The sequence below is a fragment of the Pelodiscus sinensis genome, chromosome 1 (assembly GCF_049634645.1).
Source record: "Pelodiscus sinensis isolate JC-2024 chromosome 1, ASM4963464v1, whole genome shotgun sequence".
NCBI lineage: Eukaryota > Metazoa > Chordata > Testudines > Trionychidae > Pelodiscus > Pelodiscus sinensis.
The window spans coordinates 115,648,529-115,665,797 of record NC_134711.1 but is presented as its reverse complement, the minus strand read 5'-3'; the positions used below and the strand labels follow the sequence as shown (position 1 = coordinate 115,665,797).

Below are 17,269 nucleotides of genomic sequence, written 5' to 3'. Positions count from 1 at the left end.
ACCAGGCACCAGCACAGCGGGCAATTTTTAAAAAGGTCTCTCTTCAAAGGTGTGTGCAATCCCAATACCATTTCAACACTGCGATAGGTCATACAGCATTTATAAATCAGCCATTGTTTGACTGCAATGCATATTCTTTATTTGCAGTTTGTGCTCTGGGACCTTAACTAATTCTAGGCAAAGTCAACATACATTTTTCCATTGCCTTAAATGGGAGCTGAATTTGTGGAAAGCTTTTTGGACTAAATTATCTAGGTTTCAAATCAGCATAACTGTCAAGGCTGTTCCCCACTCTGGTACGATGAATGCTGAAATGGGGGCCTGCAAAAGCACCCCAAAGCCTGATCTCTACAGGCTCTGGTACAAAAACTTCCCCCCAAATCCTAATACTTGGACTTTGGAATACTTGGGTGGTGGCAGTGGTTTCTTTATTCTCCAAAGAAACCAGGGAAGAGATCACTTGGGAAATCTCCTCCCTAAAAACCTCAGGGGTACCTCAAGCTCTTTCCCCCAAAGGGCTTGAAAAAGAAAAGAGAAAATACAAGCTGCAGTCTGTGGTAGCTGCCCCATAGTCAGAGGTATGCAGATATCCACTGACAAGATTTTCCAGGACACAGAAATGCAACAATACTACATTAATTAAAAAAAAGAAACAAACTTTTATTATCAAAACAATGCCATAGTTTTCCAGCATAGTGACTAGATGGAAAAGAGCCACCAATTAATCTAGATACTCAGAGGAATCTCCTAGGCTCAGGACTTAGTTACAAAAGAGAAGGAAAATCCACTTTGACAGCACAGACATCATTTCCGCATTCCCAAACCAGAAAAACAATAAAACCTGATGGATGATCTAACTTTACCCTACTTACACATTTTGAGGAGACTTTTCTTGGAAAGAGACAGGCCTTCCCATCTCCTTGTTACTTGGAAGAAGCTGCTCTGACTCAGACAAAGGAGGGAAAAGTTAAAAATTCCTTTGTCCCAGTTTGAAATCCCTATCTGCCTTACCATTGGCTGACCAGATACCTGGCTAGGTTAACCCCTTAGTACCTAGGCTGCTGGCCATCCCTCACGGTTATGACAATAACGCTCATGAAATTGCAAGCAAACGTGATCATATTTTCAAGAAGTAGGTGATAGTTCTTATTTGAAGTCATATGGCTATGAGTTCAGATTTCATATATCCTCATCTCTGCCATCCACTCTCTTTTTCACTTATAAAGCACTTTGCATAACTCAGAGGTGTTTGTGAGACCTAACTTGGCAGATATTATCATTCCCATTTTCCAAGGTAGGGAAAGTGAGATTCAGAGACTTGTTCAGGGAAATTTGTAGGATCAGGGCCTGAAAGACAATACATCAGCTTATTAAACTCAAAAATCCATACTCTACATTTCTGGAAGATAGAACTCAACTCCGCTGTATGTTTTGGGTTGGCTTGGACAGTTACAATTCTGGATCCAAACTTCTTGCTCAGGGATACTTCTAGTTGGAACAGTAATTGTAATTTTCTCTGGCACATTCACCTGATGGCTGTGCATACTATTCCTGATATCAGTAGAGGACAGTGACATTTACTATCTGTGTAACAAGGAGCTTCCATAACCATCATAGGTTACTGTTAATCCTGTCGCCTTGGAGTTCTCATAGCCAAGTTCAAAGCACAAAAGAGTAAAGATGCTGTGAAGAAGTGCGGAGTTTTTTTTTGGGGGGGGGGGGAGTTTCACAGAGGGTACCATGCAGCGGGGGCACTCAGTGCCCGGATGTTACTGGTTTAATGTGACAAGGGGAAGAGAGTTTGTTGTTTCAGAGAACAGCCAGAACTGGAGCCCCGGTAGGGTTGCCAGATGGTTGAAACAAAAGTACTGAACATCCTCCACCCCTCCCCCCCCCAAAAAAAAACCAGGAAAAAATTCTGTTGAAGGGGGAAAAAAGGCGGGGGGAGACTGAAGTTGTTACTACATTTTAGGTGTCCAGTATCCTCTGAATTTTTTTACGGGACAGGAGCTGAAAATACCGGACTGTCCGGGTGAATACCGGACACCTGGCAACCCTAAGCCCCGGCATCTGGTGCACTAGTGACCCCCACCCAGCTCAGGGGACACAACGGGTTCTGGCCAGATGACAGCCAATGGGCTGCAGAAGGGAGACCCCGGTAACCAACCCAGCTGGTTCCAGCAGAGGGAGAACAGTGGACGGAGGAGGGGAGAGGCAGAGAAGAGAGGGGCCCCGGCAGCCCTGTTATCTGGAAAGAGGCAATAGACTGGGGAGGGGCTATTGCTGGGAAATATTGGAGGCTCTACTGGAAGACTGGGGGGCTGTTTGGGACAAAGAGCAGAGCAGGCAGAGCTCACCTAGCTGCAGGGGAGACTGCCGTGCAGGGCTGAGGGCCAGGCTTAAGAGATCTGTTGCTGCGTTCAAGGCTCAATAAACCCTCCGGTTTTGTGCTGGCTGAGAGTTGCTCTGATCTGGAGAGCAGGGTTGCACTATTCCCTCTGGGAGTGGAGGCCTTGGGGGTCCAGAGGGAGTGAAACCCCCAAAGGGGCTCACGGTGGAGGCAGGTGGGCTAAAAGCCCAGAGAGGCACAGTCCCGGAGGGGTGGACCCCCCCAGGTGAGAATGGGCACCCCAAGAGAAGGTTGCTGCACTGGAGTGGACACCCTGAAAAAGGGCTGTCACACTGCCGCTGGAGTGGAGTGGGCTCCCCAAGAAGGGACTGCCGCACTGGAGAGGGAGTCCCGCCCACGGACAGACAGGCCAAGCGTGGGCATGACCTGTGAGCCGTGACAGGTGCAAAATGTGTGTGGGGGGGGGAAACCTATCAGTGCAAGTTTCATAGCTGCAATGATTCCTGATTTGTAGATTTTTGTTTAATTCTCCACTGAAAAGCCTGAAAGTTGCAGGTGGAAAAACAGTTACTCCTAAAATGGTAGCAATTAGTCACATATGCAATCAATATAGTATTTGAATAAAACAGACACAAAACCAAAATATGTGGTAAATGCAGAATTGAGCCCAAACGGTAGAATTCAGAATGTGATCTGGATTTTGAATACCCCAGAGCTAAGCGGGATTCAGTCTCAGGTTTTGGGTTGGCCCATGGTAATGGAAGGGGGCATTTTTAGTATTCAGATCTTTGTCGCTAATCAGTTTTTAATACCTCATAATATCTGAGTACCTCACAAAGAGCTCATCATAAAACTAAACCAGTAGATCCGTGTTCTTCCTTAATCTCCTAGCAACCCCAGTTTAGTTCATACAAGCTCAACATCACCAAAGCTCTAGGAATCCCCATATTAAGTATCATTTGAATATCAATCTGAAAAGTGTATTGTGAGATAAGGCATTATACCAAGTGTAAATTGTTTTTATCTTTTTAAACATTTTTTCTTAGTGGAAGAATGTATTTTTTCAATCAGCTTATTTCATGTAAGTGAAATATAAAATCAAGGAGCCCTATGACACCAATATAAGACAGCTCAGGTATGTGTACTCCTGGGATACTGAGCCACTTCTCTTGGGAGGCTAAGTTCTCTTAGGCAAGAAGCAGAAACACAAGTTATAAAATAGCTATTTTGTACATTGTTTTCCTGTCTACAATTGCTTCATTAACTAATAATTTACTAGTGCCCTGATTAGTTTTATATAGCTGTTGTTTATTGGCGCTCAGACTTGAAAGTTAAAATGCATTGTTTCTATGAGTCTTTTTGTGTTGATCCAAGTCTGTCTCACGAATGCAAATTACCACATGTTTATGGTAGGTTGTTGCTTAAAGAAAATCTTCCTGAGAGTTTTGCTGCTCCATTTTCACTCAACCCTTAAGCCAATAATGTTGGTAAAAGAAATTTCCTCAAGGTGCTTTAGGTCTATTTTAGACACAATGGCTGTGTCTAGACTGGCCAGTTTTTCTGGAAAATCAGTCGCTTTTCCGGAAAAACTTGCCAGCTGTCTACACTGGCCGCTTGAATTTCCACAAAAGCACTGACTTCCTACTGTAAGAAATCAGTGCTTCTTGCGAAAATACTATGCTGCTCCCGTTCAGGCAAAAGTCCTTTTGCGCAAAACTTTTGCACAAAAGGGCCAGTGTAGACAGCTCAGATTTGTTTTCCGCAAAAAAGCCCCGATCACGAAAATGGTGATCGGGGCTTTTTTGTGCAAAAGCACGTCTAGATTGGCACGGACGCTTTTCTGCAAAAAGTGCTTTTGCGGAAAAGCGTCCGTGCCAATCTAGACGCTCTTTTCCAAAAATGCTTTTAACAGAAAACTTTTCCGTTAAAAGCATTTCCGGAAAATCATGCCAGTGTGACGTAGCCAATGTCTTTCACAACGAGATTTAATTCATGTGCTGAAATTTAGCACGAGAAACTCTCACATCTCTTCAGCAAATGTAGCTACAGCTAATCAGAACACCAGAGAGAAGAGTCCTCCCACCTTAGAAGCTGCAGTGCATCTTCTAGAGTGCCCAGCTTGTCTCCTGGTGCTAGAAAATCATGTCTAGAATTTAGCACTGCTACAGAAAAGCCTAACAGAGCAAGTAACAATCAAATACAGACATATCAAATGATGCTCCTGGTGCAGATTTTCAACTCAGTTCCCCTTTTGCGTTGGCATAGGACATCTTTAATAAAGTGCTACAGCAGCACAACTGCATTGGTGTAGCTGCACAAATGTGGCTTTTTAAGTATGAACCTGCGCTAAATAAACCTGAATAAGGATCAGTATTATTCCTTGAGTTGCCTATGTCTTCTTCCTCCTCTGCCAATCCTCAAGCAGACTTACCTCATGCCTGTGCATCTGTTATAACCACTGCTTCCTAGAGAATCTGCCCCCGCTCCAGGACAGATACATTTGCATGAATTGAGGCTGCTTCGGCATTGGCAGAGGGAGGAGGAAGAAGCTTCAGGAAGCTCCTTATGAGGGAGCAATATTGAGGTCCTTATTCAGACCCAACTCATATTTGTTTAGTCTTTACGCAGACTAACTTGTATTAACCTGAGTGACTGCCTGATTAAGGACTGAGATAAACCAAAAGAGGATTTGGTCCTTGGATTCTAGTGTTTAACGTTATGCTTTGCACAGGGCCGGCCCGAGCCATTCATGTGCCCTGGGCGCATGCGCGACCTCACCCCCGCCTGGTCTGGCAGCCCCGCCTGGCGGCCCCTACAATGAACAGAACTGTCCTTTACTTTACGGAATCTGAATTCAGTGAAGATGAAAAGATCTAAAACTAAAAAAAAAAAAAGAGGTTTACAGGATCTTTCAAAAAAGTGCCCCGTTTTCGAAAGAACCGCGTCTATACTGTGGTTTCAATTTTGAAATAGCACTTTTTCAAAAGAGAGCCATTACATGATTATGCAAATGAAGCACAGGATATTTAAATCCCCACTTCTTTTGCACTTTCAAAGTGCTTCATTTACATTTCTCTGCTGACAGAGGGATGTAGTCTAGACATACCTAATTGACTTACATGCTAAACTACAGCATCTCTGACCAAATGACTGCTACCCATAAATGATGTAGCTCTTTCAATGAATTATGTGAGACTATAGAAAGCTCTGCTTTCTATAATCTCAGTCATCCCAGTAAGAAATCCCCAAAGGCATTACCAGTGTTTCCCTGATCCCATGTAGAATTGCCCATTAGAACATATATCCAGATATGTGAACCTGCTTCTTTTACGCAATATGTTAAAATAATGATTCAAGGCTCTTTTTTTGCTGTAGAGTATCCTATATATTTGTTTTATAACTATCTAGTGGGGTTCCCCAAAGCTCTGTCCTATTCAATTTATTTATAAATGATCTGGAGAAAGGGGTAAACAGTGAGGTGGCAAAATTTGCAGGTGATACTAAACTGCTCAAGATAGTTAAGATCAAAGCAGACTGAAGAGCTTCAAAGAGTTCTCACCAAACTAAGTGATTGGATAACAAAATGGCAAATGAAATTTGATGTTGATAAATATAAAGTAATGCACATTGGAAAAAATAATCCCAACTATACAATATGATGGGGAATAATTAATCTACAATTACTCGAGAGAGAGATCTTGGAGTCATTGTGGATAGTTTTCTGAAAACATCCACTCAGTGTGCAGCAGCAGTCAAAAAACAAACAGAATGTTAGGAAACATTTGAAAAGGGATAGAGAATAAGAGAGAGGATATCTTATTGCTTCTTATAAAATCATGGTATGCCCACATCTTGAATACTGTGTACAGATATATATTGGCATTGGAAAAGGTTCAGAAAAGGGTAACAAAATGATTATGGGTTTGGAATGGGTCCCATATAAAGAGAGATTAAAAAGACTTGACTTTTCAGCCTAAAAAAAGAGAATACTAAGGAGGGGAGTGATATGATAAAGGTCTATACAATCATGACTGTGTGGAAAAAGTAGATAAGGAAAAGTTATTTACATGTTCCCATAATAAAAGAGCGAAATGAAATTAATAAGTAGCAGGTTTAAAACAGCGCAAAGTCAACCCGTGGAACTTCTTGCCAGAGGAGGTTGTGAAGACTTGGACTTTAACAGGGTTAAAAAAGAGCTAGATAAATTCATGGAAGTTAGGTCTATCAATGGCTATTAGCCAGGATAGGTAGGAATGGTGTCCCTAGCCTTTGTTTGTCTGGAAATGGATGACAGGAGAGGGATCACATGATGACTACCTGTTGTGTTCCCTCCCCCTGGGGCATCCTGTTTTGGCCACTGTTGGCAGAGAGGATACTGGGCTGGATGGACCTTTGGTCTGATCCAGTATGGCCATTCTTATCTCTTTGCTAGAACACTGATACTACTTATTAGTTCTTTTATGAGCCACAAACTGCTCAAATGTCTCCAAAGGTTGGTAGTGTAACAGATACCAAATCTTGAATGTGGATCCCAGTATGTGACTCACAAAAGTCCTTTGCTTAGGATTCTGTACTATTTTTTGTGTTCTCTACCACCATGACCACTTCTCGGAGTTATAAACCCTGCATTTTGTAGCAGTATTAGGATTTCCACACATCATTCTAGATGTGACAACAACTATCCTGAATGTTGAGGTGAGATGAGGCCAATGTTAAAAAAAAAATCACAAAACAAAGCTCTGAGCTTGAAACCACATATGCACTCAAGTAAAGTTACTCAATTTTAGGTTCACAAGTGAGTTCAACAGTTGTGAAATGGAGCTAGCAAGGGTTAAGCAACCAGCAAGCTAAGTAACCTAAAATCAATCTTTAAGAACATATTAAGGAAGCGTTGAAATAGTAAACAGAGCCATTTCCTATAGATTAGTGGTAGAAATGTAGCCGTGTTAGTCTGGTGCAGCTGAAACAAGAAACAGGACTGTGTAGCACTTTAAAGACTAACAAGATGGTTTAATAGGTGATGAGCTTTCGTGGGCCAGACCCACTTCCTCAGATCAAATGGTTGTGACAATTTTCTTCCACTATTTGATCTGAGGAAGTGGGTCTGGCCCACAAAAACTCATCACCTATTAAACCATCTTGTTAGTCTTTAAAGTGCTACAAAGTCCTGTTTTTTGTTCCTATAGATTGTTATCCAAGCCATTGAAGTAAACTAAATCCTTTAATATGCAAGTCTGTATTGTCAGAGGATTAGAAGTAAATAGTAATTGTATCCATATGTTTACCTAGAAGCTTCACAGTGTGATCATAAGCTTGAGGGGGTAGCTGTACAGGTAAACTGAAAAAACAACAAATAGTCTGGTAGCACTTTATAGACTAACAAGACATGTAGATGGTATCATGCGCTTTCATGTTAGCTTTATTTCTCTCTCTCTCTCACACACACACACACACACACACACACACACACACACAAAACCAAACCAAACTCATTTATCACTGGTGAAAAAATAGCTCTATGAAAAGCATATGGTGGAAGCAAATATTGATTGTTATGCCTCATGAGTGAGTAAGCACTTTCCACCCACTAATGAGGTAGTGTAAGGTGCAGGAATCTGAGTAATGGGAATTCAGTCAGCCATGCATTACAAGCACATACCCACAAATGGGGATTTAACAGAACTAACCTTTGGATGAATTATGGTATGTAGTTTGAATCTGCAGTCTCACATGATTAAACATTCCATAATAAGCATCAGGTACTATGAAAGCAGATGGGAACTGAACATTTTTTATTATTTCTGTGTCATTCCCCCACCTCATTCCCCAGAAGAATTCTTATCTGCAGAGAATATGTAACAGGGTGTTTTGTGCTGCTGGCACTGACATAGAGCTATGGTTTCAAAGCCACATGCAAGAGGCATACGCCGGATCATCACAGGGAAGAGAAATTGTAAGGTTGATTTTGTGCAGATTTAAGCAAAAAGGACCCTATTTGCCACTGCCATATGTGGTAATTTACAGCTGTGACATGGAGCCCCAGAATGCCATGTTCACAGAAACACTTTTCAAAGTAAGGGACAAACAGTAGGACAAGTCCACAGATCATGTCACACAGGCTATGTAAATGTTGTCCTTAACAAGACAGATTCTTGACTATTCCTAGCATTAGACTTTGGACAATTGAGCTGCATATTACTCATGCACTAGCCTTGCATTTTTTGTTAACACAGGAGTGCAACATTACATCATATTTGTAGAATGACTTATGATTCCTTTTTAAAAAACCAAGGTTTGTTAAGTGCTTTGACATTGTTGTGTGTACTGGAAAGACGTCATTACTATCCAAAATAATGCCTAAACGTTTCTCTTTAAAGGATCCAGTTGTAATCCTAAACAAATCCCTAGCTGACCTTAGTCCTGGGCAAAGAGAAATACAATTTAGGGGCCATTGGGACTATATGGCATCACAAGTTTCTGTTCAAAGATCTGAAGAGAAAAGACGACCAGTATTTGAAGTAAGGAGACAAAACTCCTAATGACGTCAATGAAGATGGAATTTCATCATCAGAGTCATTTACAGCTTACAGGGAAAAGAAAAGAGCAAGCTAAAAGGAAAAACTAGCTAATGCTAGTCTTTGAGATCTTGGAGTGTAGGAAGGTATTTTACAGTTACATTGGGGAAATAGATTTCTAGAGCTAAAATAAGTCCATTAATACATGACTACATGATTAAATTAATGATGGCTCAAAAATGGCTGAGATACTGAACTCCAGGAAGAAAACTTTGGAATGTTAGTATGAACAATTTAAAGTTATATTTTTGTGAAACTGTATAAATGGTATGTAAGGAAACACTTGCAAATTTTGAACACGTAAATAATACACTCTGGAATGCATGTAAAATGGGTGTAATGAGAATTAGCTAATGCAGTGCTAATTTCTAAAAAAGAAAACAACACTGATCCTAGCAAATGTGTTTCTCAGACCATTTTCTCTTGGTCTGCTAAAACTATGTGACAATTTCACCTACTGTGGGATTATGGCCCTGATGCAACAAGTTATTTATGCGTGAGCTTGGGGCAGCCCCAGACTTATTGACTCTGTGCCCCTTTATTTCTCCAGGTCAGCTTTCTGCTATTTTACCGTAACAACAAACCTGGCTTATTCACTGTTAGTATGCAAAAATCATACCCAGCTGTGTTACTTGAACAGTCTCCCAGACACTCATGAACGCCACCCACTGCAATCCCAGCCATTTCTCTACTTCCAGACTTGCACCCTCAGAAATATGCATCTTGTACTTCCCAGTTCACTCCTTGTGCAGCCCAAACATACATAAAGTTCAACATACAAAAAGGTGATATTTTTTACATAACCTTGTTAACCTGAGTATAGTTTTCCCCAAAGACTTCAACCAAAATGCACAGATTTAGAAAGAATAATAAAACAAAGTTTTTACCTAAAGAAAGAAAAAGTGTTTAAGGCATAAAAGCCAGAATTGGTTACAAAAGAAACAAAATATATAACCACAATCTAATTACTAAACTTTACCCCGCTAAGCAAGACTTGAACCAAACAACTTTTTCACTCCACCAGATGCTGCAGGCAGTTCAAAGTTTTTAATTCTCCAGCTGAATTTCCTTATGGCCTGGGACCATTCCTCCAGGTCAATGATGCTTCATATCTTTCATACAATCTTTCTCCATGAGTAGAACTGGGGGAAAAGAGAGATACAGGTGACCCTCCCCAATTTACAACTGCCTGACTTACAACCCCCCGCATTTACAACCATTTTTTAAATGCAAGATAGCTCCTAAAAAACCCCAATTTACTTCTGCAGCTCTCATTTACGACACAGACTCCAAACGTCATCCCAAAACAGGAAATGCATAAGGTCAGTCAGACTCGCCAGTCTGCAGCTGCTTCTTGAACTGTGTGCAGCTCTGTTACATCGGTCTTCACTTTTTAGTTATTTTTTTGCATTATTTTAACTATTTAGTTTAGTTTTCCTCCATTTCCGTGGTCAATTTTGGTATTTTTAGGGTATGAGATGGGTTTCCAGGAACAGAACTGCCATTTATAATATTGTTCCTATGGTAAATAAGGGTTCAACTTATGACGGCTTGACTTACAATGGTTCTCCAGGAACCAATGAGGTCCTAAGTGTGGGGGTCGCCTGTAATGAGGAAGCCATTGTCACTTGCTTTATACTCTCTTCCCTTTCTTTCAGGAATAGCCCCTTGCTGTGATTCAGACAATTACACTGTGGTGTACATGAGAGTCAAAACATCCCTCAGTTGAACTGTATATCTTGCTCACACCATATATGTATGCTGACGTTTGTGATGACGAGCAATGCCTTTATTTATAGTCCATTGTTATTTCTGAGGCACTAGTTTGTGGGTGTTTCCTAGAATCACCACACGTTTTAATAGCAAACATATAGCAATATCCACTAACTGAATATAAAACATTGAGTCACACATTTTAACAAGACAGTGACGTTCAGTAGATTTTGACTTTTCAAATAACATCTCAGAAAACATACTTTGAACATTATATGATGATCATATACATTTGGTGAATATGAGGTTACAGGGTGTTATATGAGGTACAGAGCGTTACACAAAGGGTAGTCCCACCAAAATCAATCTGGAATGTTAATATACAATTGTGAATATTGCACATGAACTCAGGGAATTAATGTATATATATATAATTCAAATAAGTATTTTATTAACTATTAAAAAGCAAGTAATGATACTATAAGGACAAGTGTCTGTCTACAACTAGTTTTGCCAGGAAGCCAATTATCATTTTAGGCATATTTAAAAACTACTGCTTTATTTCTTACTGTGTCAAGTGAAGCAAAATTGGTCAGACCCTCAATTTATGTAAATCAGTATTGGTCCATGAAAAACCATGTTGCTACACTGATTTACACTAGCTGAAAATCTCTATCAATATGAATAAAACTGCCAGGTTATTGGCTTTAGTTTGTCATATGTGCACTTATATCTCAGCTTGAGTAGAACTTGTCTGTTCAGAGAGGTGGCTCTGAATGAAGAGACTAAGGTTCCACAGCAGATGGCTGGCCCATTTACTAATGAATTTTCATTCGCCTTCCTCATGTCTTGTTTTGAGTCAGCCATGTCAACCATAACTGCTTCAGTAAACCATTCCTTGCAGCTTCATAGGTCTAGCTGTTCATTTAAGCATGGCTTGCAGCTCAGGTACCTGTTTCTCTGGTTACTATACCAGGTCCATGTGTCAAGTAAATCTGACATCTAGGTGTTCGGTAGGTGGTGTGCAAACCTGCCTTCTCCCTCCCTCCTGTCTTGAGCAGTATTTTATTTTCCTTAGAGATATAGAAATAGATATATTTCTTTGAGCTGGTCTACATGTAAAACACTTTAGCTGCACTGGTGTAGCTGCGGCTTCAGTGAAGACCAAGCAATGCTGGGAAAATCTTATAATTAATAAATACATTAGGTAATATTAATGTCAGCCATGCAAGTCAAAGGATTTCTACTATGCCCCTAAACAAACACACAACTAACTCTAGGGTTTTATGGCTTGAAGAGATGGCTCATCAATTCAGCTTCCAGAGGCCTGCTTACTGACACCTCTGGATCAATCAACACATGGGTTGCTAAGAAAACAGCAGGGAAAGAGTTGTAACAGCCTACTCACATTCAGCGTGCCGCCCTCCTTGCCCTACAGCCACAAATAAATCTCTCTTCATTTGAAAAATTCTCCCACTGTTTCCTTCAGGTATGGTTAATCAGAGCAGGCAATACTGAAATTTCTAAACAGATCAATAGATTTTGCACAATACACTTTATTATGGTACTTTATTTCTGGATGTGGCTAATATCTAGGTCCTTGTACTCTGTGATTCCACTCCAGACATATTTGGCATGGGATCCATCCATTGTTGTCAAATTACTCTCTGGGCTCTTGACTTTTATTTACCAGAACAATGGGTTTCTAGCACTGACAACTGGCAGGTGGGATTTTTAAAGGCAACTAAGGGGCTAAAATCTTTGTAAATCCCACAGGAAGGCTACTTGCATTTCTAGGCACTTGGATGCCTTTAAAAGTCTGGCAGTAAGTGTGAACAGGGTCATGTTGTCTTCCTGACTCTGGCAGACAACCTGACACTATACCTCTGAGAGGTGTGTCCTGCCCTGTGTAACCCCTTTGGGGTGTAGAAAACATTGCCCCTTTAATTCTTTTCCCTGAGGGGGAAGAAGTGCTGTTGAGGGACTGGAGCAGAAAGGGGAGAGCAACAGACGGGGTGTGTCTGGAGTCCCAGCCAGGAGGTCTGCAGCAAGCAGGCCCTTGCATAATGAAGCAGCCAAGAACCTACTAAAAGGGCAGAACAGCTGGCTGGGGATGCCCCTGGACAGGAGCCAGCAGGAGCACTGTGCCAGGGAGGAATCATCCGAAGACAAACCAGAGCTGCACCCAGTATCACTGCTGCACAATGTTGTATGGAGCCATGAACGCCAGAACTTGTGACTTTGCATTGGGAATAAGGAAGAAGTTTGTTGCTCTGTGTGGCTTGGCAGAAGAGGGCACCAGAGTGGTTTGTTGGGGAAAGTTTGCTGGTGCTGAAGATGACCAGGAACACCACCGGACTTGAACATTTCCCAGCACACCTGAACTCTGAGTACAGCCCCATTGCTCAGTGTCTGCCCTTTTGCACTGTGGTAATCAGGGCCTGTGCTGCCTTGAGTTGAAAGAAACAGCCTTTATATTTCTCCTGTTGTTTTTCTCCTTTCATCCCTCTGTAAATAAATATTTCCCTTTACTCTATTCATTGCACTTTTCTTCTGTGTGTGAACAGGTGTCCTTGGGGTGGAAGGAACTTTTGCTGCTGCATGCCTGCATGTGCCAGACCTATCTACAGAGCAAATTCCATCTTGGCCATGGGAGTGCTTATGTCTGCTTATGTTACATCTGCCTCCTCAATGAGGTGGTATCCCTGAAATCTAAAGACAACAGGCATGAGGAACCTTGTTAACTGTTTCACTATTGATCATTTTAGGAAAAACATCCAGTAAATGGGCCCCGTGGTAATAACATATGTTAAATTGAATTGTGTGTGGTAATTTACGGTTTTCTTTTGATGTATTGCAGTTGTATGTCACAAAAACAAACAAACAAAAAACCTCACACCACATGGAAATTCCTGCATAACAGTAGAGGTTATTTTATGTTTTACCGTCTAGTCTTGGGCTCCAATTCTGTGATCCCTACTCAAGCAAAACCCCCATTGTAGGGGAAGTTTTAGGCACCTGATGTCTAAAACAGTCACCAAACCTATGGGATTCTACTAGGACTGAGTCCAATAGCATGATGAAATGCCTAGACTAGAGGCTTTCTTTTGAGTGGCATATTTCAAATACTATCATTTAGATTTAGCAATGGTTTTGAAACAGGTAATATAGACTGTCTCAAAGACACCCTCTAGAGTTCAGCTTTCCTAAAAACAGTGAGGATTAGGATTTGGTATATAATAAACAAGATAGACTTGAGTTCCAATAGTTAAGTAAGTAATATTCTTTGAGTGCCCTCTGCTGGTTGTTATATGGCACGGTAACAGAGATCAGCTTCAGAATAAAATAGCTGAAACCATCTGGGTTTTGCTTTGAAAAAATAAAGTCACTACAAATCTGAAAAATATTTCACTGATCGACTTAGTATAAAATTTATTCTAATTTTGATAAAATGCTACAACTTTGAACTCACTTAATAATCTTCACTTTAAACTTTCTTAAAAAAAATAATTATCAATGTACTTAAAGATATGATGGATGAGTCAGTCATGATTTTTAAAAAATGGTGCCTACAATTAGGCTCCCAATATTGCTCCATCATTTACTTTATCATTAATTGCACTGAAAGTAATGTGAATACATTTGGAAAAAGCTGATATAAAAACTATGGGAAGAGTATCAGAAGCTGGACTTGTTGTGGCTTTAATATTAGTAAAATTGTGCTAAACTGTCAATGGAATGCTTTTGCAATGTGGTAGGATTTTCCAAAAAGCATGCAAGTTAGGAGGACAAATTCCACTGACTTCCTCAGAGATGCTTTTGAAAAATTCCTTGTTTTGAAAGTGAAATCTTTAAATATTACACCCTGGTTTGTTGTGGAAAGCTTATTTTTGCATTCTTTAAAAAATAAATTATCCAGGTTTTGGTGCTCTCCTCTGGATGTCTAGAGAAGTCCTTTTTGTCAGGGAGAAACTCATTAGGCTGAGGAACAGTGAAACTGTTTATACACAAAGTACAGTCCAAATCTACAAACTAAAGAAAAATAATTGACTTTTTTCCATTCAGAAAAATCTTAGGTGTTTCTTACAACTAGAGACAGATGAAAATTTTCCAACAGAACAGTTTTCCCTTGGAAAATGTTGATTTAGTGAAATTGAAACATTTTGTACAAAACATACTGATGTCATTGACATTTTCAACTGGAAATTAATTAAATAATCTGTTTTGATAAAATAGAAATATTCCATTTTGATAAAGTTGACATGTTTTATTTCAATAAGGTCAAAATGTTTTATTTTGACTTTATTATTTCAATTTTACATTCAAGTTGATATTATATTATATTATCATTTAACAAAACAATATACAAACCAAAATATTAAAACATTTATGCTACAAATGTAACACAAAAGTTGAGCAATGAATATTTGTCAATATGTTTCAGTGAAGTCATTTTGAGGTTTCCGAAAAAATGCTTTGAAATTTTTATTTCACAGTATTCTTAAGAATCTCAGCTTATTGTTCTAACTTAGGAAGAAAGCAAAACTTGAAAAGGTGGAGCTTCCGGTGGAATAGAAATACCATTTTGTGACTAGTTCTACCTACAACTTCAGTAGGCAGAACACTGTTCATTGGAAATATGATTGTCAAGTTGAGAGTGTCTCCATTAAATTAGAGAGGAAAATAGAGGGGTTGGGTTTTCTACCTAAGCCATGCACTGGCAGGCCAGAGTTCAGAAAATGATATTAGCTCCTTCAGTTCTGTATACAGGCAGTCCCCGGGTTACATACAAGATAGGGACTGTAGGTTTGTTCTTAAGTTGAATTTGTATGTAAGTCGGAACTGGTACATATTGTAGGGGAAACTCTAGCCAAACATTTCTCCAGAGCTCAGTTTTATTCTCCCACACCTCACTTCCCTCAGTCCTTTATTCTCAAGCTGAGGTGTCTGCTGAGAAAAGCCGCTCCGCATCTCCCTGGTCTGCTGGGGGGAGCGCTAGCTTCGCGTCTCCCTGGTTTGCTGGGGGGAAGTAGCTAGTGCGGAGTTGCCTCACCCCGTTTGTAAGTAGGGATCCGATGTAAGTCGGATCCATGTAACCCGGGGACTGCCTGTAGATACTTAAAACTTATGCAAAGTGGATCTGTGGTAGGACTGAGGTGTTCCAGTGTAGTATTTGGAATGCAGTTATTGTGCCTAAAATCACATTCCAACCATTCAAAAATGTACAAACAGTTGCAATTAATCCATGTTAAACAGCATTTTCTTCATTAGTTAGTTCATGGAATTAGTAGTGTGTGTCACTGACAAGCAGATTCATATAAGGAAGTTTAATATAAATCATAATGTGCACCTAACTGCTCTTGCTAGTGACTATGTATTCATTCAGGTTTTACATTCTAAGCAGTGTGATTCTTTTGTTCAGGACATTCTGCAAGTTGATTTTAAAAGATGCCGTCCTCATTCATGCAACATGGATGGAATCGTTTTTTCTAAATACATGATTCTTTTTCCACATCAGAAGAACTTGACAAATATTCATTGCTTTTTGAGTTAGTGTCTTTGTTCATAGGAACACTTTCTTGCCCTTCATTTTCTGTGGATTTGGGGTCCTTTGCTTGGTAGTGTTTCTTCACCAATACATAAAGAAAGAAACCTAAGAAGTAGGATGGTACTCTTAAGCCTGCTACTAGGCCAAGGTAGGTATACCTGTGAAGACAAATGACAAACAACAGTTCTTCTAATATAAACAAACTTCAAAAAATTGCATGTACTAACTTCATTTAAATGGATCCTTTCAAGAACGGCACAAAAAGAAATCAGAAATGCACATTAGTTCCAGAACTCTTTCACATAACAGCTTAGGAGACAAAATCTCACATGACTTTGTGAAGTGTGCTATCAAGTGGACATTTTCCCTCTACTCCTACTGAATTTGTAGGAGCTTCTGGGGCCAGGATTCCTATAAGCCTGTGTCATAGGATCCCTTGTCCTGGCTACCTTGCATAAAAATAGAAATACTCCACAAATGTGTAGCCACTAAGTTGTACGAAATGTGAAAAAAATAGTTGCTTTGAATAGTCTTCAGGCAAATGCTTTGTAGAGAAACACTTGTTAAGCGCAACCACAATGTATTTGTCCTCAGCTGCCCAATGGCATTTATTTTCATTTGCTCACAGGTTAAACATGGCCAAAAAGCAAAGTGGGCAGTCTTTCCAATATGCATGGTAGGCAGTGTGAATTTGGATGTCTTTTCTGTTCCTGCTTGTAAATCACATGGGCCATGTCTATGTTACTGATAAGATCGAAGCAGCCACAGTCAATCTTCCAAAGTTCGAATTAGCGATGTCGGTAGTCCTTACGAGAAGCAAGGGAAGTCAAAGGGAAAGTGTGCTCCCTTCGACTTCCCACAGTGTGGACGCCACCAAAATTCAAGCTAAGGTACTTAAAATTAAACTGCACAATTAATGTCGCTGAAGTTGCGTATCTTAAGCGAACTTATCCCCTAATGTAGACCAGGCCATAGTGACTATGGATTTCTGAGCTGGTCCAAAGCATAGAACATAGATCTATTATTCAGGAAAGATTAATTCATAAGGTCAATGAGAGTTTTGCCTGAATAAGTAAGGCCTTT

General features: G+C 40.2%; 1 protein-coding gene and 1 long non-coding RNA gene across 2 annotated transcripts in view; both read right to left on the bottom strand.

Moving 5' to 3' along the window:
- LOC112545500 (uncharacterized) overlaps nucleotides 1-1,192 on the bottom strand; it is a 39,588-nt gene extending 38,396 nt beyond the window's left edge. Inside the window, exon 1 of the long non-coding RNA XR_012895930.1 lies at nucleotides 873-1,192. This is a non-coding gene — a long non-coding RNA (uncharacterized LOC112545500). The remainder of the gene's footprint in view (nucleotides 1-872) is intronic.
- Nucleotides 1,193-14,884: 13,692 nt separating this feature from the next.
- Nucleotides 14,885-17,269, bottom strand: part of LOC102458991 (solute carrier organic anion transporter family member 1B3) — a 35,185-nt gene continuing 32,800 nt past the window's right edge. Inside the window, exon 15 of the mRNA XM_006121284.4 lies at nucleotides 14,885-16,344. Within this exon, the coding sequence (XP_006121346.2) occupies nucleotides 16,128-16,344 (217 nt within the window). The 3' untranslated portion in view covers nucleotides 14,885-16,127. The remainder of the gene's footprint in view (nucleotides 16,345-17,269) is intronic.